We start from the raw sequence: 24,926 nt of genomic DNA on the forward strand, positions 1-24,926 counted from the left end.
TCTAAATTTGATTTTAATACGATAATGTGCGCCGAAATTTCCGTTTTTTTATTCCAATGAATAGTGAAACTAGTGGATGTGATAATTAAAAAGGAAAGGAAAAAAAAAAAGAAAGAATGAAAGAAAGAAAGAAAGAAAGAAAGAAAAAAAGTGCTAGCAAATTCACAACCAAGTGTACATATAATGTAATCTATCTTTTGGATGAGATATCTGGATCGTGGGTCATTTTCTTTGCTAGCCCCTTCTCATATCCCCACAAGTAAGATAATAATAACAATAATATTATCATGTTACCAATTCATACACTTGCATGTGTGTGTATTCATGTATGCACATACTATGTGGGGTCGGGGTGGAGCATATAGTGAAGGAGAGGGACGTTGATTGCTTCATTAAATTAAAAAAATTAAATATAATTTTTACGTCATTTAACAAATAAAAAATATTTTTTTTGTCCATTAACTTGTCCATGTTTTGATTTTTGTTCATTAAATTTTTTCGACGTGGGTTTTGATACACTAACTTTTCATTTTCAGTTATTTTTGGTCCAACTGCATACGTGTCAGCTTATGATTGGTCCACGTCATCATTCTGGACCAATCAGAAGTTGACACATATGCAGTTGGACCAAAAATGACTGAAAATAAAAAGTTAGTATACCAAAACCCACATCGAAAAAGTTAATGGATCAAAACCAAAACATGGACAAGTTAATGGACAAAAAAATTATTTTCCCATTAACAAATGATTAGGTTTTTTGTGAGAGGTAATGAGATGTTATCTTTAGGGTAGTATCCTAAAGGTACATCCAATGGTGTACATTTATCGATTCATGTAGATTTTGGAGTACACTTCTATTGTTAAATATCCAACCTTGGACGTACTCTTATGGATTTTTATTCGTGAGACGGATCGACCGATCTACATATGCGGTGAGAAGTAAGATTTTTCATGAGTTTAGTTGGGTCATAGATCTGTCTCACAAAATTTACATGTAAGATGATCTTCGTAGGAGTTTTTGTGTCAATGCAAAGATATCTTGTGAAACGATCTCAAATATATTTATTTGTAAAACGGGTCTATCACTTTTGACAGTTTCAAATTAATAAGCTTTTCCAGATTCTAATCATTGAGAAATTTTTTTTTTATCTCAATAGATTTTTATGTGAGAGGATATCACGAGAGTTTTTGTGTTATTTTATTTATCCAACAATCAGATTATGTGAATTTTGGGAGGAAAATGCTACATGTACACATTGATTTACACATTGGATTACACACTACACATGAAATTACAAAATTATCCCTCTACTTGATTTGAAAAAAATCTTTCCAAAATACATGTAATTTCAAGTGCAACGTGTAACCCAACGTGTAACCCTCCGTATACATGCAGCATCACCCATTTTGGGATCCTCCCAAAGCGAGTTATGAACTTTGGGACAGAATGGCCAACTGAATTTGATGACCCCACCAACCCACATGCCCCGCCCCATACACTACTCTATTTTAATCTCATCTCTTAGCCTTTTCTCGTCTATTTAAAACACTCAAGCATCCCATTCAATACACAAACAAGAAAGGGTGTGGTAGCTAGAGAATTCCCTCATATATTATCTCTGTTTTTCAATGTACAAAGTGAACCACTTGAGCAACTTCTTCGAGCTTTAATCTTTAGTGCGCGCACACGCACACACACATGGAGGCGTCTTTCGAAGTAGAGGACGATGTGTTCTTTGCAGATTTGAGCAAACAAATCTCTCTACTCATCATGGATGATGACGAAGAATCCTTGGTCCACTGTCCTTCCGTAAATCTACAGGTAATAGCCACGTCTTGTATACATTCGAAACATAGACGTTTGAGCTGCTACAGACTGCGCGCACTACATGACTAGCTAGCTTCGTTTGTGGGCGTGATGTTCACTCACTTTGTGACTTTCTCTTGAAACTTTTCAGGCAGCTTTTACCCAAGCAATCAGACCCTCAACACAAGCGACGCTTCTTGGCCAAGATCAGCAGTCACAAATCAGAAGAGAAATGAGTAAAGGGACCGGAGTTTTCATCCCCCGTTCGATGTCGAATGCGAGGAGGAACAACGTCAATTCCAAGCAAGGAAGATTCAATGCCAATTACAAGTACCAAAGGCCTAATCTTGATTACCACAACTCGAGAGGGATAGTTCCTCATTTGAAGTACGATAATAACAACGTTAACCCGTCGACGTATGATGCGATTAACCCAAGAAGATTTGGAGTATGATCATCATGTTGCAAGAGAATATCATTATCATGTGATGCAATGATTTAATTATCGATTATTTACTACCTTGAATAATTCAGAAAGTGTATGTACATAGATTATTTATGTGCAAGCTAAGGAATTGATTATAATTAAAGATCTGTGTAATAATTGTTATATATAATTGGCTAGAGGCTAGAGGGGTGTTTCAACTTTCACCTAAGGTGATGATGAGTGCCTCTAAATATCTGTGATACATATTGGAGGTTGTGTTGTTTCCTGTTAATTTTAGAGGGTACGTACAATTATATATGTTGTAGTATTATTAATTAGCTACCTTGTAATTTTCATGATTTTAATGCAAAATATCGGTATTATACTTATTCTTGCCCAAATTTATTCTGGGTAACTAAATATATTACGATTTTGTTTGGATAGATGGTTTTCAAATTCTTTGACTTGCTCACATCAATAATATTCAAGTAGATCTTATTTCTACAATTCTACTGATGATCAAGTCAATAGATTTCGATAATTACAGTGTATATTAATGCATCTACGATGATTAATTGTATATATCAATCTAAACACAGTGTTACGAGTAGAGCCGTCAATTTGGGTTTGGTTTGGTTTGCTGGATCGGCTCGTTCCGTCTCACCACATAATTTAAGTGAGTTTAACTAAATCAGACCAATTCCCGCGCGGATCGCTTGGCGGGCCTGGAGAATAATTTTTTATTTTTATTTTTTTACTTTATATTATATATGTATTTTTTTTAATGAAAATTGTGAATTTTTTTTGTATTAATTGTTTTATATAAAATTTATACGTGTGAAATCAATAATGAAAAATTTATTAATATGTTTCTATTAATATTTATTTATGAAATGAAATTTATAATTAACTATAATGATTTTTGTTCTTATTAATTATTTTTATTTGTCGTGAAGTGGCTGACATGCCTAACCCGCAACCCATTTTAAATTGGGTTGGGTTGAGTTGAAGATTTTTAATCCGTCAAAACGATATGAGTTTCTGATAAATCGTTTCGTCCCGCCATGAATTGATAAGTCTGACCACTCTACTACGAGCATGATATTAGTTAAATGTACATTATGCGTTATGTGAATACGATAAAGATCAACTAAAAAAGTAGGGACTGATCTTGTCAGCAATGGGTGTTTTTGGGGCCATTTGGAGTTGGAAAGATAGCTATGCATCGGTGACACTTGATTTGAGATTCACTTTATTGATTTAAAAATATTGTATAAAAAATATTATATTTGGTGTTTAATTTAATGCTTATGAATATATAAATAAATGGTACTAAAGTTTTGGATGAAGGCCGGTGGGGTGGGACACACACAGTGTTTAATTGGGGCTACAAAAGAATATATATATATTAGCGATGGAATCCTTGTTTGTCACCTTCTTTCCTGTTGAAGTGTACATTGCTCAAAATAGGTCGAAATTAATTGTTAAAAGTTAATACAAACCCTTATTATACATAACGATATTAACCGGCAAGCTGGCTGTCCCATCGACACGACGTAATAGTAAAGTATTTGGAGGATAACGTGAGTGAGTGTCACTTGCAATTTCGAATCTCAATCGGGGAATATAACCTAAATGAGAGCCAATTTTATTTGATTTGCATGTGATCTTACCATTATTGATTAAGAAAATTTTGATGTTATTATTGTTTAGTTAATTAACTTTTCGCTTGAATTGATGAATTTCAAATTCATTAATGATTCAAATATATTTTTATATATTTTTGTTGTTTAAAAAATTAATTCTATAAACTTCAAATTCACCTCTTACTGTACTTATAAGATATTTCGTATACATTAGGATGGGCTTTAAGTTCAATCAATAATTGTATTATTTGAGATTTAATTTATAGTATTGATGAAAAAATTAATATATAGATTAATTAAGATTCGATATATTCTTTTAGACAAAAACTCTTATGAGACGGTCTCAAGGGTCATTTTTTTTAGACGAGTCTCTTATATGAATTATCCGCTATTACATTTTATGTCAAAAGTATTACTTATTATTATAAATATGGGTAGGGTTAATCCGTCTCACAAAAATATTACTCTTTATTTTAACGTGAACAATAAAACTAAACAAACTTAAAGAGATTGTATTAGAGAAAACAAAAACATAAACCGATCTATTTGGTTTCAAAATCAACATCATGAGTTGCCCCATTAATCGTAGGAATAAAAATCACCCTTCTCTTTTCCTCCCTTTTCATCACAAACGTTATATATAATTCAGATTTCAGCCTATGGTACGTACTTTATTCTACGAATTGATAATTATGTATTTTAAAATATATGGATGATATGTTGGGATGTAGCTAGGGATGAACATTAATTCGGTTCGATCAAATCTAATTATTTCAAAAATTCGTTTCGGTTAATTATTTGAAAATTAGATTTTAATTTTAAAAAATATCAGTTAAATTGGTTGAGTATCGATTTTTAATTAAAAAAAAGTTCATTTGGAAATTAGATTTATTTTTTTTAAAAAAATATCAGTTAGTTAAGTTCATTTTTCGATTTTCTCTAGACCATGTTTATACGTATAGCGTGCATGTCAAGTTAATTTTTTTTAAAAAAATTAAATGAAATTTTCTGATTTTTAATAATTTTTTCCATAAAGTTTTAATGAAAAATAGATGCTAAAAACTAAATATTTTTTGAAGATTAAAAATTAAATATTTTGGAAGTATTGTTCCCAAAACTAGAACTATTTTTTGATTTTTTTAGTTTTTTGACGATTTTTTTTAATTTTGAGTTTGTTTTATAATTTAAGTTTAAGCTATCAAGAGACAACTATTACTCTCTGATTTAATATATACAAGCGAAATTGTTGCACGCAATGCGTGCTAAATAATTTATTTTTATAATAAAATTATATTTAAATTAAAATGATTGTATTATATATTAAATAAAAAAATTGAGATAAAAATAAAAGAAATAATTAAATTAAAAAAATTAAATCATAATGGTGGGAAAAAAATTAAAATAATGGAGGGAACAAATTTTTTTATTTTTAATTTATTGGCCCATATTAAAAGACCATAATGCCTTTTTAGTTAATATATAGGTATAGATATATATAATTATTTCTATACTATTTGGTGTGACAGCCATTTGTTTCCTGTTGTCCGCCAAAATAAATAATATAGATTCAATGGTGAATGACCCCATCGAATATTTAATAGCTGACGATGCAGTATGCACACACGCTGTCCTATCACCAAAAAGCATAAAAAAATTTAAGCTTTTTAAATTAACAAAACATAAATTTGGATCTAAAACTTAATAAATTAACACGGGAATTTATCTTTATCGTATGTCTGGCCATGTTTCCTGTGTTTTTTTTATAATTTATTATATCAAATATATATTTTTAAAAAAAGTAAACTAAAACATTGATTTATGTTTATTTAACTAATATTCTACTCGTGCAATGCACATATTTTATATAATTTTTCTAATTGTTTTCACTATAACATATTAAAAATTTTAAACTCATATGATTTGGAAGTCTAGGGTGCAAACGAACCGAATCGAGTTAAATAATGGTAAAATTTTAAGATTCGAATTTGGCTCGATAAGAGTATATTCGAGTTCGAGCTCGATTCGAAGTTCGATAATTTCAAATATTTTGGCTCGAGTTCGGCTCGAATTGAAGTTCGAGTTCGAGTTTGGTTCGAAATATTCGAACCTATTCGTGAACTATTCGGATATTATGGTTCAAAAGCTCGAAATGTATATATATTATTATATAATTATATTATATTAATTAAATATTAAGGCTCGCGAACTATTCGCGAACTATCGAACAGAGTAATTTCGGCTCGAGCTCGGCTCGAAAAAATGTTCGAACATGTTCGAATTCGGCTCGAGTTCGATAAGCTCGAATACGAATCAAATATTTATCGAGCGGACTCGTAAAACTCACGAACATGTTCGGTTCGTTTGCACCCCTATTTGTAAATCTAGGTTACATTACAAATACTAAAACCCTTTATAATGGAGCTAGTATAGCAATTGGAAATTTGGAATAGAGTCTCTCGATTCTCGAATTCTCTCCACTCTTTCATTTTATAATTTATATATATAATAATTTAATTTTTTTCCATATTTTTAAATATTAGAATTTTCAGTTTATAATTTATAGAATAATTTTAATTTTTTCCATAGTTTTAAATATTAGATTCGATTATTTCTTCAAATTATCAAGTAGAAACAATTAAGAAGTTCATAATATTAAACTTGATAACAACTCAAATATCATATGTCAACAACTTTCTTGATATATACATGCAATTGTTGCATCCTAATAGCTTAAGCCTTAAGTTCATCCAACAATTATAATGGAAATATATTGACAATTTCCGATCTTGGTTTAACGTCTCTAATCACTCCAAGTCTCCAATTACAACAACGTATTATTTAAGCAGCCTCATGTATTTTCAACTAAAAATAGTACGAGTGTTTGCCATGCATGTTAGAACTGTTTAAACATCAAAATATTTTATTTTCATCAGACATTTCTGATCAAGTAAAACTCTCACATCTTTGATTTAATCAGAATATAAATATTGTGATACACATAAATCTCTGAAGAAGATTTAATTTGGATTTGATCTTCTTCGAACTCAAATTATTATAGAACATTGAGGTTGAGATATCGTGATATATTCTTTGTTAGTTAAATATTATACAAATGTTAGTTTGATGGTAGATTTATCTATACAGTGTTGAATGTTAGAGCTGTTGAATGCTCCTTGAAAGGAGGATTTGTGTACGTTTAAGTTTTTGCATTGATGAAATTTGATTTATGGCGTGTATAATAAATTGGTGTCATATGTTTTTCAGGCACAGAATATATTGTTCTTGTTGGCTTGTTGCTACCTTAACCTAGTAACCTTTGCATGTTTTGAAAATGCACACTTCTCCCCTGTGAAATTTTAATAGGCATCTTCAACCCTAACCTTTTAAAAAATTAGCACACTCGCCCCTTTCGATGAGTGATTGTTGCGCACGCGCCCCTCATGCGACTGACCAAAGATTTTGATATTTTTTTTGCACCAAATACCCCTGTGAAATATTAAAAATGCATATTTGATTCCTGTGAAAATAATTTTTAAATCTATTCAAACTATATACACAATTTTTAATATTTAGCAAACACTTTTGTTTTATTAATTTTATTTTTAATTTTTAATTTATTATGATTATATAATTATTTTCTAAAAAATATTATTATTTTATCTTGTTAACATTATTTTATTAAACTTTCTTCTTGTTTCCAACTTCTCAATTAAAAATGCATTCATAAACAAGATTTAAATACCTAAAAGTACCAAAATATTAAATCAAAATGATAATTTCATGCGTATTACTATTCAATTTAGGATTATAGATTTTTGAACCAAAATCTAAATTTTTTAGAATGCATTGCAGAATTTGCAATTAAAAATGCATTCATAAACAAGATTTAAATACCTAAAAGTACCAAAATATTAAATCAAAATGATAATTTCATGCGTATTACTATTCAATTTAGGATTATAGATTTTTGAACCAAAATCTAAATTTTTTTAGAATGCATTGCAGAATTTGCATTAAATAATAATACACAATATTTATTAAGATCTAATTATAAAATATTTTTCAAACATTTTTAATTTTATTTATTTTTAAATTTTAATTTAAATTTATAATTAATTTATTTCTAAAAAAATTATTACTTTATCTCGTTATCATTATTTTATCAAATCACTTCGTGTTTTCAACTTTTCCATTAAACATGATTCATAAATAAGGATTTAAATATCTAAAAATACCAAAATATTGAACCAAATGATAAGTTCACGAATGTTACTTTTTCGATTTAGAATTATATAAGCATGCTATTTTTTTTTATTATTTATTACAAATTGTGCAATGCATATTCTTGAAAAATTTAAATTTTGGTTCAATAATATATAGTCCTAAATCGAAAAAGTAATATGTTTAAACTTATCGGTTTAGTTTAATATTTTGGTACTTGAAATTATTTAAATATTTTTTATGAATGGATGTTTAATGGAAAAATTGAAAACAAGAAGAAAGTTTAATAAAATAATGATAACAAGATAAAATAAGTATATTTTTTAGAAAATAATTATATAATCATAATAAATTTAAAATTAAAAATAAAATTAATAAAACAAAAAATGTTTGCTAAATATTTTATAATTAGATTTTAATAAAAATTGTCTATTATGAGTTGAATAAATTTAAAAAGTATTTTCACAGGGGTCAAATATGCATTTTTAATATTTCACAGGGGTATTTGGTGCAAAAAAATATCACAATATTTGCCCAGTCGCATGAGGGGCGCGTGCGCAACAATCACTCATCTGAAGGGATGAGTATGCTATTTTTTTAAAAGATTAGGGTTGAAGATGCCTATTAAAATTTCACAGGAGAAAATGTGCATTTTCAATATTTCATAGGGGTGTTTAGTGCAAATAACTCTTAAAAAAACATATATCACCATAAATCCATAATATATAAAAAAAATCACTTTCAAGCCCGTGAGCCAACCCAAGCCCGCCGCGGACCGACACACATTGACCCGCATGAACTGACCCATTTAGGCCCATCTTTATATATTATAGACTCACAAATTTCAACTCAATCAACTTAAATTATATGGTGGAACAGACCAACCGGATGGAGTTAGCCAAATCGACTTCTCTAGTTATAACTACTCTAACGTGTGCTCTAATGTTGGGTAGGGGTATTCATGGTTCGTATAACCGCCTGAACCGAACCGAAAATTCGGTTTGATTTTCGGATTTTTGGTTTTCGATTTGGTTCGGTTTTTTCCGCGGTTAATCGAACTGAACCGAAAAATCATTTTTTTTTGTATTTGTATTTATTATCAATCAATTAATATTTGGTATGGATCAGTGTTGCATTATATACGCATTTGTATTATATATTATACTATTTTTATAAATTCATAAATTATTATTATTGAAATTTAAAATGTTAGCGCAATTTCTTTGTTTTCAGTATAGTTATTTTCAAATACATTTTTTGAAGCAGTAAATCATACATATTTGATTGAATCAATTGTTATTTCTTTTCAAAAATTTATTCATTAACAGAATAACTTAAAATATTTAGTTTTTTATTAAAAAAAGTTTAAATTTTTTTTTAAAAAAACCGGTTAACCGAAAAATTGAACCGAAAAATCGAAGTAATTTCGGTTAAAAACCAAACCTAACTGCTCAATTCGATTCGAAATTTCAAAGAACCGAAATTTTGGTTTAACCGAAAATCGGTTCGATTCGGACAATTTTAACCGAATGAACACCCTTAGAGTGCTTATTGTTGGGCCTTTTTGACCCTTGGGTAATGGGCATTCCGTGAATCAACGTGTATGATTAATAAATGAATTCTAGTATTGGGTGGTGACGTGGGTTTGTTTTCCACGCTTTTGAACAGCAAACTCAAGTATGTTTATTTATGTGGGAAAAAAATACCAAAGTGTTGTTTAGGGGGAAAAAACGCAGCCTCATGGTTCCGAAGGTTAAAATTGATTGGGAATATCAAAGTTGGAGTAGTATATTTAACTAATAAATATAAATATATATTGATCCCCGGAGGAAGAAATCACCTTAGTTCGTCGATGACCCTAAGATAAGAAGAACATCCCTAATCACCCATCGGGAGCTCAGCTCGGGAGCTCGGAGCTCGGCCAAGCTCCCCTACCATGATTTCCAGCTCGGGTCGGGAGCTCAGCTCGGGATCTCGGAGATCGGCCAAGCTCCCCTACCATGATTTCCAGCTCGGGTCGGGAGCTCAGCTCGGGAGCTCGGAAGCTCAACTCAGCCCCAATATTAGTAGGGAGCTAGCTTAGTAAATGGGTTCGACAACCTTAGTGAGCTAGCTAAGATTTTAGGATCAGTGTTTGGGGTGAGTTCAAGAGTTCAGTAATAATTCACTCGCCCCTTTCCATATGACCCCAGGGAGAGCAGAAATGTAAAATCTTAGTGATGACATGTCGGCTCGGATAAAATGTACATATCAATATTTCCGTTGTCACGTTAGATTTAGACGAGATCTTCGCCTATATATTCGGGATCATAATCCCGGGATTCTCGGATTCCTGGTAAGGAAGGTAAACATGAGATCCGGAGGCCCCTCCTATAAATACCAGGTTTACTTTCATTATTGGGATCTGAATCTTCACTTGTGCACACACACCACTCCCTATATTTTGCTATCCTAGCATTTCACTTGAGCGTCGGAGGGGATACGTTGGAACATCTTTCGGCCCCCTTTAACACTCTTGTTCGTGATTTCAGGTCAGCAACAGCTCATCACTTATTGGAGGAGTTTTGTTAGTGTGGCTAATTAGCTCATCCAAGGAGATAACTTTATTGAGGTATATCAATTGGCGCCGTCTGTGGGAATTCTGAGCTAAGGAGTAGATATGTCAGGAAGAGGAAGAGGAAGAGGAAAAGGAAGAGGAAGAGGAGGAGGAGTAGGGAATGTGGCGGACATGACTGTAGATCAACTCAGTCAATTCATCACTCAAACGGTACTAGCGGCCATGGGTCAGAATCAACAGCCACTTCCTCCTCCCCCACCCGGAGGTCAGCCAAATCAAATGGATGTGATGTGGGAGGAGATCCGGAGTTTGGGTCGGTAAGTTGGAGGTCGGCCTGGTCCTATACAGAGGGAAAGCCCCTTTTTTCGGGCTATTTTAGATGAAGAACTCCCTGCAAATTTTAAGCAGCCTACTTTAGGGGAGTATGATGGGAGCTCAGATCCGGAAGAGCATTTGGGAAGATTTGAAAATGCAGCTCTGTTGCATAGATATTCAGATGCAATCAAGTGTCGGGTTTTTCTCACTACTCTGGTGAGGTTAGCTCAACAATGGTTCAACCTCTTACAGCCTGGTAGCATCCGGAGCTTCAATGATTTCAGTTTAGCTTTTCTATACCAATATGCGAGTAGCAAGAAATATTTGAAAACTTCTCTCAGCTTGTTTAATCTGAAGCAATCTGAAGTCGAACCTTTGAGAGAATATGTTCAGCGCTTCAATACAGCAACTCTGGAAGTGCCTGCTGCCACTGCTGACACTTTGGTAAACTCTTTCACTCAGGGATTGAGGGGAGGAGAGTTTTTTAAATCCTTGGTCAAGAAGCCTCCATTGACTTATGATGAGCTTCTTAGTCGAGATGAGAAGTATGTGAATCTTGAGGATGCGCGGAGGCAAAGAAGACATGAAGGAACGTCGGAAAGTAAGTCTAGCAATAAATCAGTAACAAAGATAGATGATGTGGGGACCTCGGGTGCTAATCAAATCTTATAGGGCGATTAATAACTAAAAATAGCTAATCTGCACTACCGGACATTTGGCGATGCATAACCTTACATTTGGAGACGCAAAAACGCGTCGCAAAAAGATCGACAATTTTTTTTTTTTTTAAGAAACTAGGCGCGGGCGCGCCACCTTTGACGCGGGCGCGCCTAAGGCTCGGGCCAAGGCACCCAAGGTGCCTTGGTTAGGTGTGGCCACGCCTCCTAGCTGGGCGAGCGCGCCTAGGACTCGGGTTCCACACCAAAATAGCTGGAAAATGAAGGTTTTGCCCCTGTTTTGAATCTCAAACATCCTCTAACATTACAAACATGAATCATGCTTCAAAATATAAGCATAAGCATGCATCACCATGAGTTAATCAAGTAACAAAACATAGACTTGATATACAACTCACTAGACGTTACATCCTCTTGTTCTTGACCAACATACATGTCTATATGTTCCAAGTACTAAACAAACTCAAGTTCAAGATACAAGTTTGACATCAACTCTACTTCTTATACCCGAAATCACCACATGCTAATCTCTCTCTCGAGCTATTCTTGTCGTTTCTGACCAGCTCCTGCCCCACCTATTGCCATGCACACATACAAAACAAAGCAATAGCCAGATACCTCCGGTGAGAATAAAATCCCAGTATAAACAACATAAAGCGTGGTATAATAAACGTAAATGCAATGCATATGTCAAAAGAGGCTATCAAGCTGATATCAATCGAATATAAGTTCTTGGGATCCCGAGGAAATAAAATCTTCAACAAACACCAACTCACCCAATCGAGGTGATGTCAAATACTTTATTTCCTCTGACTTTGGTGCAACTATAGTGAGTCTTCTGGCTCTGGAAGTAAGTCTACAATCCATGCCACTCAACTATAGCCCTCCAAACGTCATATGCACTCTAGGCCTTTCAACCCTCTGTGCTGTTCAGGCTGGAGTTCAAGATGAATGCAACATGTTCTGTATGCATTAAATGCTATAAAACAACTTGAACATCTCATCACATAAGCAAACAAAGCAACACAATCATGTAATCACATAAGGTACATAAGCAATCAAGTATGTGATTGACAAGGGAATACTCGAAACAATAGCTATTTCGAGTGTTCTATCCCATCTATATTAGCTGTCATTTATACCTTTCAATGACACGTCTGAAAGTACTTCAAATCTGCAATGACATCAATGAGAATTCATATCAAAAGGCTGCTCAACTTCTCAACTCAATCTCAAGTGCAAATGCTAGCAAACCTTGCTTCAAATCCTTCTCGATTCGAATCGGAGATCTCGAGTTCGGCAACTTCGATATAAAGCTGAGAAATAACATATCGAATAACTAACAAGATCAGATGCAACTCAAACCTTGCTTCTTTCAATCAATACTTCAAAGTCTTGACATTTTTCGAATCGACGGCATAACGGCTAAAAACCGGCAATCCAAACAATATCACAAGCAATCCAACAAGCAAGATAACTCATAATATCATCTCAATACCATCAAAATCATCATAATCAAATAGGATAGGGTTCGAATTTTTCTTGCTAAAATCGTATAAAATCTGAACGACAGTCTTTTTCCGAACCGTCTGCGAATATACAATCGGTACTGCTCATATACACATATATCTTAAAATCATGAATTTCCATCTTCAACATAAAAATAAAATCTGAGAAAAGTGAATGAAACTTGTACCAAAACGAAGCTCTCGGAGCGGTGATTGCAGATAGATATTTCTTTCGAATTTCTGACTACCGGATCGCAAGATATCGAAGCTTTTGCGGAATGAAAATCTGAAAATGGCGTCCAGAAGGTTGATATCAAGTTCGCTGCCTTTTCCTTTCTTTCTTCTGATTATACACGTGAAGAGGAGATAAATATAAGCATATTTGCAGTTTAGTCCCTGAACTTTTGGCTATTTGAAATTCTGTCCCCGGAAAAGCGATTTAATTCAATTTCAATCCTTATTCATTTATGAATATTAGAATTTAATTCTAAACTCTAAATATTCCCAAATTAAATATTCTCGGATTAAAATTAAATAATCCCGGGCCTTACATTTCTCCCCCACTAAGACATGAGTTCGTCCTCGAAATCATAAGTAAGCTGTATAGACAATCTGTATACACATAAGATAATGAAATAACAGAAAACAGAATAAGAACTCACATCAATGAAACAACTCTGGAAATCTCTGTCTCATGTCTGACTCAGTCTCCCAAGTCGCTTCTTCTGTGCCATGTCGACTCCACTGAACCTTGACTAGCTGAATAATCTTGTTTTTGAGCTGTTTGTCTTTATGATTAAGAATCTGAATAGGCTGCTCAAAATAACTAAGAGTCTCGTCAAGTTCAGCTTCATCAGGCTGAAGAATATGGGAAGAATCAGGCTGATACTTCCGAAGCATAGAGACATGAAATACGTCATGAATACCAGACAAAGATGGAGGAAGAGCGAGTCGATAAGCAAGATCGCCTATCTTCTCGATAATCTCATACGGACCGATAAAACGCGGAGATAACTTTCCTCTCTTGCCAAATCTGACTGTACCTGTAAACGGAGAAATCTTCAAGAAAACTCTGTCTCCCTGATCAAAAGATAGAGGTCGTCGTATGATATTTGCATACTTTGCTTGTCTGTCTTGAGCTATTTTCATTCTTTTCTGTATAAGCTTTACCTTTTCAGTCATTTCTCTGATCATATCTGGCCCAACATCAGGAACTTCTGAGATATCATCCCAATATAACGGTGATCTGCATTTTTTCCCGTACAGTGCTTCAAAAGGAGCCATCTCAATGCTCGTCTGATAGCTATTATTATAAGAGAATTCTGCATGTGGTGATGAATCTTGCCAACGAGTACCAAAATCTAGTACTACAGCTCTCAACATATCCTCAAGTGTTTGGATAGTCCGCTCTGACTGTCCGTCTTTTTGAGGATGATAAGCTGTACTCAGATGCAATTGAGTACCAAGAGCTTGTTGCAAGCTATACCAAAAGTGTGATGTAAATCTAGGGTCTCGATCTGAAACAATAGATTTAGGCATACCATGTAATCTTACCAATTCTCTGACGTAAATATCTGCCATCTGATCATGTCTGTACGTCATTCTGTACGGAATGAAACATGCTGATTTCGTCAAACGATCAATAATCACCCAAATGGCATCGCACCCTCTGGATGAACGTGGTAGCTGTGTAACGAAATCCATGGAAATGTGATCTCATTTCCATTCTGGAACTGATAGACTCTGCAATAGACCACTTGATTTCTTTCTTTTTTATTTTACCTGTTGGCAATTCAAACATTTAGACACAAAATCTGTGACATTTTCTTTCATCTGTTTCCACCAATACTGTGTCTTCAGATCATTATACATTTTTCTGCCACCAGGATGAATACTAAATCGACTGCTGTGAGCCTCTTTCAATATCTGCTGTTTCAAAGCTGAAATATCTGGAACAACAAGTCTGTTATTCACATATAACACATCATCAGCACTGACTTGATATTCAGATTGATGTCCAGATCTGACCATAGCAATCGAATTCTGAATATTCGGATCCTCTTTCTGTGCTTCTTTGATTCTCATTAACAGTTCTGGCTCAGCTTTTATAGCACAAACACGAATGGGCTGTATATCTGTTTCAAATACTAATCCAGAAATACAATAATCTTCCACCAATTGAGATACACCTATCGTAGACAAGGATAAGGAATATACCTTTCTACTCAAGGCGTCTGCAGCTGCATTAGATTTTCCTGGATAATATTTGATCTCACAATCGAAATCTTTTAGTAAATCAAGCCATCTACGCTGTCTCATATTCAATTCTGATTGAGAAAACAGATATTTCAAACTTTTATGATCAGAAAAGATTTCAAACTTCTCACCATAAAGATAATGTCGCCATATTTTCAATGCAAAGACAATAGCGGCAAGCTACAAATCATGGATAGGATATCGAGTCTCGTGTGGCTTTAACTGTCTCGAAGCATAAGCGATAACATGATCTCTCTGCATAAGCACACAACCCAGACCCTTGTGAGAAGCATCACAATATACAACAAAATCACCCGTACCTGATGGAATCGTCAAGACAGGTGCACTTGTAAGCCTTTTCTTCAACTCCAAGAAACTAGTTTCACATGCTTCAGTCCAGACATACGACATATTTTTCTGAGTCAATTGCGTAATAGGCTTCGCAATGCTGGAGAAATCTCTGATAAAGCGTCTATAATACCCTGCCAAGCCCATAAAACTCCATATTAATGGCACTAATGTAGGTCTAGGCCAATTCAGGACAGCCTTGACCTTGCTTGGATCCACTGAAATCCCATCACCTAAAATAATTTGCCCAAGAAACACAACTTTCTGCAACCAAAATTCACATTTCGATAACTTGGCATATAATTTCTCATTTCGCAAAGTCTGTAAAATGATTCTGAGATGTTCAGCATGATCATGTACATTCTTGGAATATATCAAGATATCATCGATAAAAATAATAACAAAATCATCCAAATATTTCTAAAATATCCGATTCATTAATCCCATAAATACTGCAGGAGCATTGGTTAAACCAAAAGGCATGACGATAAATTCATAATGTCCATACCTTGTTCTGAAAGCAGTTTTAGGGATATTTTCATCTCGTACCCTCAGCTGATGATATCCGGATCGCAAATCAATCTTAGAATAGATAATCGAACCTTATAGCTGATCAAACAAATCATCTATTCTAGGCAATGGATATTTATTCTTGATGGTTACCTTGTTCAATTGATGATAATCAAACATAAGCGCATTGAACCATCTTTCTTTCGTACAAATAGTACCGGAGCGCCCCAAGGTGAAACGCTCGGCCTAATGTACCCCTTGGCCAACAAATCTTCCAGCTGATCTTTCAACTCCTTCAATTCAATAGGTGCCATTCTGTAAGGAGCTTTGGATATTGGTTGTGTACCTGGCATTAAATCAATGCTGAAATCTATCTCTCGAACTGGAGGTAAACCAGGAATTTCATAAGGAAATACATCAGCAAATTCATGCACAACTGGAATATCTGTTACTGCTGGACTGGATTTCAATACATCGACTGCATAAATAAAAAATCCTTCCGCCCCTCTCTGCAATAAACGGGTCATAGATAACACAGATATCAAAGAGATCTTAGCTCGAGAACCCTTACCATAGAATTTCCATTCAGATGCCATTTCTGGTCTAAATCTGACCACTTTCTGGAAACAATCTACAGTCGCCCTGTACTTGGTTAACATGTCTATACCGACAATACAATCGAAATCTGATAATCCAAGTACTATACAATCTATATCAATCACATTCCCTTCATATTGCAAAGTACAATTTTGAATCATTCGAACAAAGATAATACCTTCACCCAAAGGTGAAGAAATAGAAACAACAGTAGGCAATGGCTCAGACGATAAAGAATGCATCAGAACAAATTTTTCAGATATGAATGTATGTGATGCACCTGTATCTATCAAAACATAGGCAGGATAACCATAAATAGAGCAGTTACCTGCTATGACATCGTTAGGTGATGCCTGAGCCTGTTCCTCAGTAAGTGCAAATACTCGAGCCTGTTGTCTAGGAGGTTGAGTAACAGTCTGACTTCCTCCTGCTTTGGTCTGTTGTTGAGGCTGGAATGAATGTACTGATTGTCTTTCTACCTGAGGTGCTTGTCGAGAAGAACTTGCACCAATAGCTCGTTGGGGACATACTTTGGCATAGTGACCTGGTTGACGACAAATATTACAATTCCCTAATACACCTCTACACTGTTCAATAGCATGTCGTCCCCCACATTTTCCACAAAATACCCCTGACTCACCAGTTCTCTGACCTATACCACACTATCTATGTCCACTATAACTGTAAGAAATACTGCCTGTCCTCTTGAACTATTTACCTTTTGGCCTGAATCTAGAATCCTTTCTGCCACTGCTTCCTCCCTCAAATCTGGGAGATGGTTGCTGAAACTGTGGAGGATTCTGTGGAACTGATGCTGATACAAGCTGTGGGGCTGGCTGTGAAATGAACGGTGCTCCTCTTTGTCGCAATAACCCCACTTCTGCTCCCTTAGCTTTATTCAAGGCGTCAGCAAAAGTATTGGGTCATCCACTATTCACCAAAGTAAACACATCTGGATTGAGGCCATTGATAAACTGATCTGCCATTGCTTCGTCAGTCGCTGCTATATGTGGAGCAAACTTCAAAAGACTTGAAAATTTGGCCACATATTCTTCAATATTCAAGTTGTCTTGCCTCAGATTGGCAAATTCGGCACCCTTATCCTTCCTGTAGGAGACTGGAAAGAAACGTTGATAGAACTCAGTTTTAAAGACAGTTCAGGTGATAATCGTACCTCGATGTTCTAACGCCCATTTTGTTGTAATCCACCAACTTTTGGCAACGTCATGAAGTTGATGTATTACCAATCTGATACGATGATCATCGGTATAATCAAGTGATTCAAACAGCTGTTCTATATCTTCAAGCCAATTTTCACAATCAACTGAGTTTTCTGTTCGTTTCAATTTTGGCGGTTTGAATGACTGAAATCGCTTCAACAAAGTCTCCATTGGAGTAGCAGTAGGATCCATAGGGTAGGCCTATGTACTACCCTGTGCATTTTGAAATTCAGCAACTGATGGTGGTACTGGTGCTGGTTCAGCCTGAAGAACCGCTAATGGATATCTAGTGGCCGGTGCTTTATGGGGAGGCATATCTGATTGTCAAACAGATTAGTGCATAAACAATATCATATGCAGCAATTTATTCCATCCTTCTCTGATAAGGATTCTCATGCATTCTCATGAGAATTCAGGTTCTGACTGAGGATAATCTAGAATACAATTGCATATATAGCATGCAGTAGCAATAAAAGCACATAATCATGCAATCACATAATTATTGCAATATAAAACATGCTAGCATATAATGCACATAATGAGATACTACATGTCATCTCATGTGATATCAATCAATCAGACAGACTCAATCTACCCCGCTCATCAACTTCTATCTAAATCCAGAAATTTATGCTCTGATACCACCTGTTGTGGGGACCTCGGGTGCTAATCAAATCTTATAGGGCGATTAATAACTAAAAATAGCTAATCTGCACTACCGGACATTTGGCGACGCATAACCTTACATTTGGCGATGCAAAAACGCGTCGCACAAAGATCGACAAATTTTATTTTATTTTATTTTTTAAGAAACTAGGCGCGGGCGTGCCTAAGGCTCAGGCCAAGGCACCCAAGGTGCCTTGGTTAGGCGCGGCCGGGCGCGCCTCCTGGCTGGGCGGGCGCGCCTAGGAATCGGGTTCCACACCAAAATAGCTGGAAAATGAAGGTTTTTCCCCTGTTTTGAATCTCAAACATCCTCTAACATTACAAACATGAATCATGCTTCAAAATATAAGCATAAGCATGCATAACCATGAGTTAATCAAGTAACAAAACATAGACTTGATATACAACTCACTAGACATTACATCCTCTTGTTCTTGACCAACATACATGTCTATATGTTCCAAGTACTAAACAAACTCAAGTTCAAGATACAAGTTTGACATCAATTCTACTTCTTATACCCGAAATCACCACTTGCTAATCTCTCTCTCGAGCTATTCTTGTCGTTTCTGACCAGCTCCTGCCCCACCTATTGCCATGCACAAATACAAAACAAAGCAATTGCCGGATACCTCCGGTGAGAATAAAATCCCAGTATAAACAACATAAAGCGCGGTATAATAAATGTAAAAGCAATGCATATATCAAAAGAGGCTATCAAGCTGATATCAATCGAATATAAGTTCTTGGGATCCCGAGGAAATAAAATCTTCAACAAACACCAACTCACCCAATCGAGGTGATGTCAAATACTTTATTTCCTCTGACTTTGGTGCAACTATAGTGAGTCTTTTGACTCCGGAAGTAAGTCTACAATCCGTGCCACTCAACTACAGCCCTCCAAACGTCATATGCACTCTAGGCCTTTCAACCCTCTGTGCTTTTCAGGCTGGAGTTTAAGATGAATGCAACATGTTCTGTATGCACTAAATGCTATAAAACAACTTGAACATCTCATCACATAAGCAAACAAAGCAACACAATCATGTAATCACATAAGGTGCATAAGCAATCAAGTATGTGATTGACAAGGGAATACTCGAAACAATAGCTATTTCGAGTGTTCTATCCCATCTAGATTAGCTGTCATTTATACCTTTCAATGACACGTCTGAAAGTACTTCAAATCTACAATGACATCAATGAGAATTCATATCAAAAGGCTGCTCAACTTCTCAACTCAATCTCAAGTGCAAATGCTAGCAAACCTTGCTTCAAATTCTTCTCGATTCGAATCGGAGATTTCGAGTTCGGAAACTTCGATATAAAGCTGAGAAATAACATATCGAATAACTAACAAGATCAGATGCAACTCAAACCTTGCTTCTTTCAATCAATACTATCAAAGTCTTGAAATTTTTCGAATCGACGGCATAACGGCTAAAAACCGGCAATCCAAACAATATCACAAGCAATCCAACAAGCAAGATAACTCATAATATCATCTCAATACCATCAAAATCATCATAATCAGATAGGATAGGGTTTGAATTTTGCTTGCTAAAATCGTATAAAATCCGAACGACAGTCTTTTTCCGAATCGTCTGCGAATATACAATCGGTACAGCTCATATACACATATATCTTAAAATCATGAATTTCCATCTTCAACATAAAAATAAAATCTGAGAAAAGTGAATGAAACTTGTACCAAAACGAAGCTCTCGGAGCGGTGATCGCAGATAGATATTTCTTTCGAATTTCTGACTACCGGATCGCAAGATATCGAAGCTTTTGCGGAATGAAAATCTGAAAATGGCATCCAGAAGTTTGATATCAAGTTCTCTGCCTTTTCCTTTCTTTCTTCTGATTATACACGTGAAGAGGAGATAAATATAAGCATATTTGCAGTTTAGTCCCTGAAATTTTGGCTATTTGCAATTCAGTCCCCGGAAAAGCGATTTAATTCAATTTCAATCCTTATTCATTTAAGAATATTAGAATTTAATTCTAAACTCTAAATATTCCCAAATTAAATATTCTCGGATTAAAATTAAATAATCCCGGGCCTTACAGATTGGAAGGCAGAGGTAGGGAGAAAGAGGACAACAAAAGATGTGAGCAGGGTTAAGGGACCTTAACCCTATGTGCCACTTTCAGTAAGCCTGGAAAAGTCAATGCAAATATATGAGGAAATACGGGTACTTGAGAACCTCGGAATGCTGAGAAGGGCCCGCGGTTACCTCCGTCTGAAAAGTTTTGTGATTTTCATCAGGAATATAGGCATGTCACCAATGATTGCCAGAGGTTAGGCGAGGAGGTTCAGAGGATCATGTATGAAGATCCTCGAATCAGAGCTGAGCTAACTCGAAGAGCAAACCCTCCCCGTCAAGGCCGAGCTTCACAATGGAGGAATAAGGGGAATGAGGACAGAGGAAATTACGTTGATCACCAGGGGAGAGCCCCTCAGAATGGTCGTGAAGAGAGGGTTGAAAAAACTGCAAATCACCCTCATAGGGGTGTAATTCATATGATCTCTGGTGGCACTACAGATGGGGATTCAGGAAGAGATCGCAAGGCTCACGGGCGAAGGTTGAAAAATTTTGAAGTGAATTTTCAGTTCAGCTCTCCTGTTGATCCAAATATCAGTTTTGGAAGTGAGGATCTAAAGGATGTGGTGGTACCTCATAATGATCCTTTATTGGTCACCTTGACCATAACTAATTATGATATGGCTCGTATCTTTGTGGACACGGGGAGCTCAGTAAACATTATCTTCAAAAAAACTCTAGACCAGATGAAATTAGAAGGTTTTGAGCTGGACCCCATCACTACAGTATTTTATGGATTCACGGGTCATGCTTTGCAACCCTTGGGACAAATAGTGCTCTCATTATCTCTTGGAGGGGGGGGGGGGACAACGAGTCACTAAAATGACATGTTTTACGGTGGTGGATGCACCATCTTCTTTTAACGGGATTTTGGGTCGTCCTGCTCTGAGTGACTTTCGGGCTGTGGCATCCACCTATCACCAAAAATTGAAGTTCCCGAGTGGGAGAGAAGTGGGGATCGTTAGGGGTGATCAGAAGGCAGCTCGGTTGTGCTATGTGAATGAGGTAAAGGTTGATGCAAAGATGAGTAAAAGGGAGGTAGGAATGGTTTCAGTAGGTCGGGCAACGAGGGTGTCTGGTCACAAGGTACTTCTGATGTCAGAAGAAGGTAATGAGAGGATGGAGTTAAGCCGAGGAGCTCAGGTCGTTAGCTTAGCTGCTGATCTCAGCCCACCTGTGAAACAGAGCTTGATTGATTGCTTGAAGAATAACAAAGACGTTTTTGCTTGGTCTATTGACCGGCTAAATCGGTATGATTAAAAATCAACTGGAAAGCGTACCAGGTCAAGTTATAATATAGTGGACAAAATTCCAGATGTCGAACCCACAGGGACTGTATAAATATGAATACCAAAATATATTTATTCCTACTTAATCTAGACCAATCAAAAAGATGGATTTCAGATTTTAAACTAATAATTAAAAATTGAAATTAAAATAAAATTAATTAAAATGCAGCTGAAAAATTTAGATTTAACTCAAATTAGGGAAAAGTTCGATCAAGGGACTCACGTAGGTACCAGACAATTCATGTAACAAGCAGTCGATCTAAGGCATCAGACTTAATTTTAATTCACGGAAATTTTCCTAATTTGTTCAAAGGACTATTTCTAGAACAATCAAACCTATTCAAATTTGACGGATTAATCTTTCTTAATTCTAATCAAATTTAAATGCATGAATAGATGTGAAAATTCAGTTTACACCCAAACCGCATAATGAAATCGAATTCTATTTCTAGTCAGTTTTACACTATATTGAATATCAAAGTGATCAAAATCAAAACCTCCTCTGAAGAATTGGAATCAATTAACATGCAAGCAAATAACTCGTCAGGAAATTCACAAGACAAATATAAATTCGATAAACAATAAAATCAAATCATGTCTGAAAATCTCAAATAAACAAACGAGTTTCTACATAAATTGTCTGGCCCAATCACGTGGCCTTGATCGAAAGAGAAAAACTACTCAAGAAATAAATTCATAATTCAAACAAAGTTTTTAATCATGAATAATCAAAAGAAAATAATAAAAAAGGAAGAAATCTTCTCCCAAGCAGTAGCCGCCTCCCACGTTCTCTGCGTCTGAAATTCTCGAACTGGATCTCCGGAACCCTAAAAAATAATTAAAAACTTCTATTTATAGTGCCCGGATCCCGTACAATTAAATTCCTTCTCGAAATATAATTTCTCGGAAAATTCTGACTTCGCAACACGCGCGCGCCTGGGAGGTATCTCTCTCGCGCGCAATTCAACAAAATAGTAACTTCATAAACACGCGAGGTAGGAGCTCGCCCGCGTGCGACCCACCTTTGATTCTCTGGAATTTCTTTCTGCGCGCGCGCGAGAAGGGATCTCGCCTGCGCGCATTCTTTATTTTCCTCCATGCGCGATAGCGCATCATCTTGCGCGGTTCACAACTTCTTTTGCACTAAAGATCAGCTTCTTGCGCGTTAGCACCTTGTTCAGCGCCATCCTTGAACCCTGCTGTGCGATAGCGCACATCTGTTGCGCCAACCACCACCAACAGCGCATGATCTTCATCTTCTTTATTCAGGTTTATAGCGCTTGTTTTAGCGCGATAGCACTAAATCTAGTTCTAACTTTTAGAGCGATAGCACTAGAAGTAGTGCTAACTTTTAGAGCGATAACACAAGATGTTGTGCTAAATTTTCTTTAGCGCTTCAATTATTTTTTTTTATTTTTTTTTCTTTTCTCTTTTCTTGCCTTCAAAACTCTTTTAATTTCCATTGTTCCTACAAATAAAACCCGGAGAATGAAATACACATGAATGCAATAAAACACATAAAAACACACAATAAATATAAATGCACACAAAATAAACATAAAAATATCATGAACTAATGCATACAAAATGCACTTATCATCTATATCAGAGCTCACAGGGGTCAGCGAAGAAATTATGGTTCATCGACTCAACACTCTCGTGGGAGTGAGGCCGATAAAACAGAAGAAGAGACACTTTGGACCAGAAAAGGATAAGGTTATTAAGAAAGAGGTGGATGAGCTCCTTAATGAAGGACACATTAGGGAAGTGCAGTTCCCTACTTGGTTATCAAATGTGGTCTTGGTCCCTAAGAGCTCAGGCAAATGGAGGATGTGTGTTGATTTCAGAGATTTGAATAAAGCATTCCCTAAGGATTGCTATACACTACCTTGAATTGATCAGCTGGTTGACTCTACAGCAAGTAATCAATACTTATGTTTCATGGATGCATATCAAGGGTATCACCAAATCCCCTTGGCGGAGGAAGATCAGGACAAAGTAAGTTTCACTACCTCTCATAGAACTTTTTGTTACAGAGTGATGCCTTTTGGTTTGAAGAATTCAGGGGCCACTTATCAGAGGCTCATGGACAGAGTGTTCGCCTCCCAAATTGGCAGAAATATGGAATTTTATGTGGATGATATCCTGGTGAAGTCTCAGGATGATGTGGGATTGCTGGCTGACCTTGAGGAGACTTTCTCGACTTTGAGGGCTTATCGGGTGAAACTCAATCCGGAGAAGTGTTTATTTGGAGTTAGGGGAGGTAAGTTTTGGGGTACATGATTATTGAGAAAGGCATAGAGGCTAATCCTGAGAAGGTGCAGGCTATTCAATCCATGTCTGCTCCTCGCAATCTGCAAGAAGTTCAGAGGTTGGCAGGAAGGATAGCAACCTTGTCTCGATTTATATCAAGGTCAGCCCATAGAAGTTTACCTTTTTTCAAAGTGCTTCGCAAAGCCAAGAAATTTGAATGGGATGATGAATGTGAGAAGGCTTTTGATGACCTAAAAACTATTTAGCTGAACTCCCTGTGTTGGCTAAGGCAATTCCAGGTGAAACGTTGTACATCTACTTGTCAGCTTTGGAAGGGGCGGTCAGTTCAGTACTTATTAGGCAGGAGGGAGCAGCTCAACACCCTATCTATTTCTTCTCACACGCCCTTAAGGGGGCTGAACTCCGATATTCGGAGGTGGAAAAGTTAGCGTTGGCCTTGGTTATGACAGCAAGGAAGCTCAGACCTTACTTTGTATCACATCCTATTGTGGTACTGA

At 35.8% G+C, this 24,926-nt stretch overlaps 2 protein-coding genes across 2 annotated transcripts; both read left to right on the top strand.

Annotated features, from left to right (window-relative positions):
- The first annotated feature begins 1,564 nt into the window (after positions 1 to 1,564).
- On the top strand, positions 1,565 to 2,623 carry LOC140875916 (uncharacterized). The gene is made up of 2 exons (XM_073279748.1): positions 1,565 to 1,822; positions 1,959 to 2,623. The coding sequence occupies exons 1-2, from the start codon at positions 1,700 to 1,702 to the stop codon at positions 2,259 to 2,261; spliced, it is 426 nt and encodes a 141-aa protein (XP_073135849.1). The 5' UTR covers positions 1,565 to 1,699; the 3' UTR covers positions 2,262 to 2,623.
- Positions 2,624 to 10,760: 8,137 nt separating this feature from the next.
- LOC140874343 (uncharacterized) lies at positions 10,761 to 21,687 on the top strand. Its single transcript, XM_073277629.1, has 3 exons — positions 10,761 to 10,923; positions 11,038 to 11,594; positions 21,031 to 21,687. Exons 1-3 carry the CDS (start codon positions 10,761 to 10,763, stop codon positions 21,685 to 21,687), a joined length of 1,377 nt encoding a protein of 458 aa, XP_073133730.1.
- The last annotated feature ends 3,239 nt before the right edge of the window (positions 21,688 to 24,926 follow it).

Source organism: Henckelia pumila, chromosome 1 (assembly GCF_033568475.1).
Source record: "Henckelia pumila isolate YLH828 chromosome 1, ASM3356847v2, whole genome shotgun sequence".
NCBI classification, from domain to species: Eukaryota; Viridiplantae; Streptophyta; class Magnoliopsida; order Lamiales; family Gesneriaceae; genus Henckelia; species Henckelia pumila.

Bases quoted from the DNA above. Each gene is read 5' to 3' on its own strand.
- LOC140875916 (XM_073279748.1), top strand. From the start codon at position 1,700: ATGGAGGCGTCTTTCGAAGTAGAGGACGATGTGTTCTTTGCAGATTTG. The intron at 1,823-1,958 runs GTAATAGCCACG...GAAACTTTTCAG, and splicing joins GTCCTTCCGTAAATCTACAG to GCAGCTTTTACCCAAGCAAT.
- LOC140874343 (XM_073277629.1), top strand. From the start codon at position 10,761: ATGTCAGGAAGAGGAAGAGGAAGAGGAAAAGGAAGAGGAAGAGGAGGA. The intron at 10,924-11,037 runs GTCAGCCAAATC...GGGCTATTTTAG, and splicing joins TCCTCCTCCCCCACCCGGAG to ATGAAGAACTCCCTGCAAAT. The intron at 11,595-21,030 runs GTAACAAAGATA...GATTTTCATCAG, and splicing joins GTAAGTCTAGCAATAAATCA to GAATATAGGCATGTCACCAA.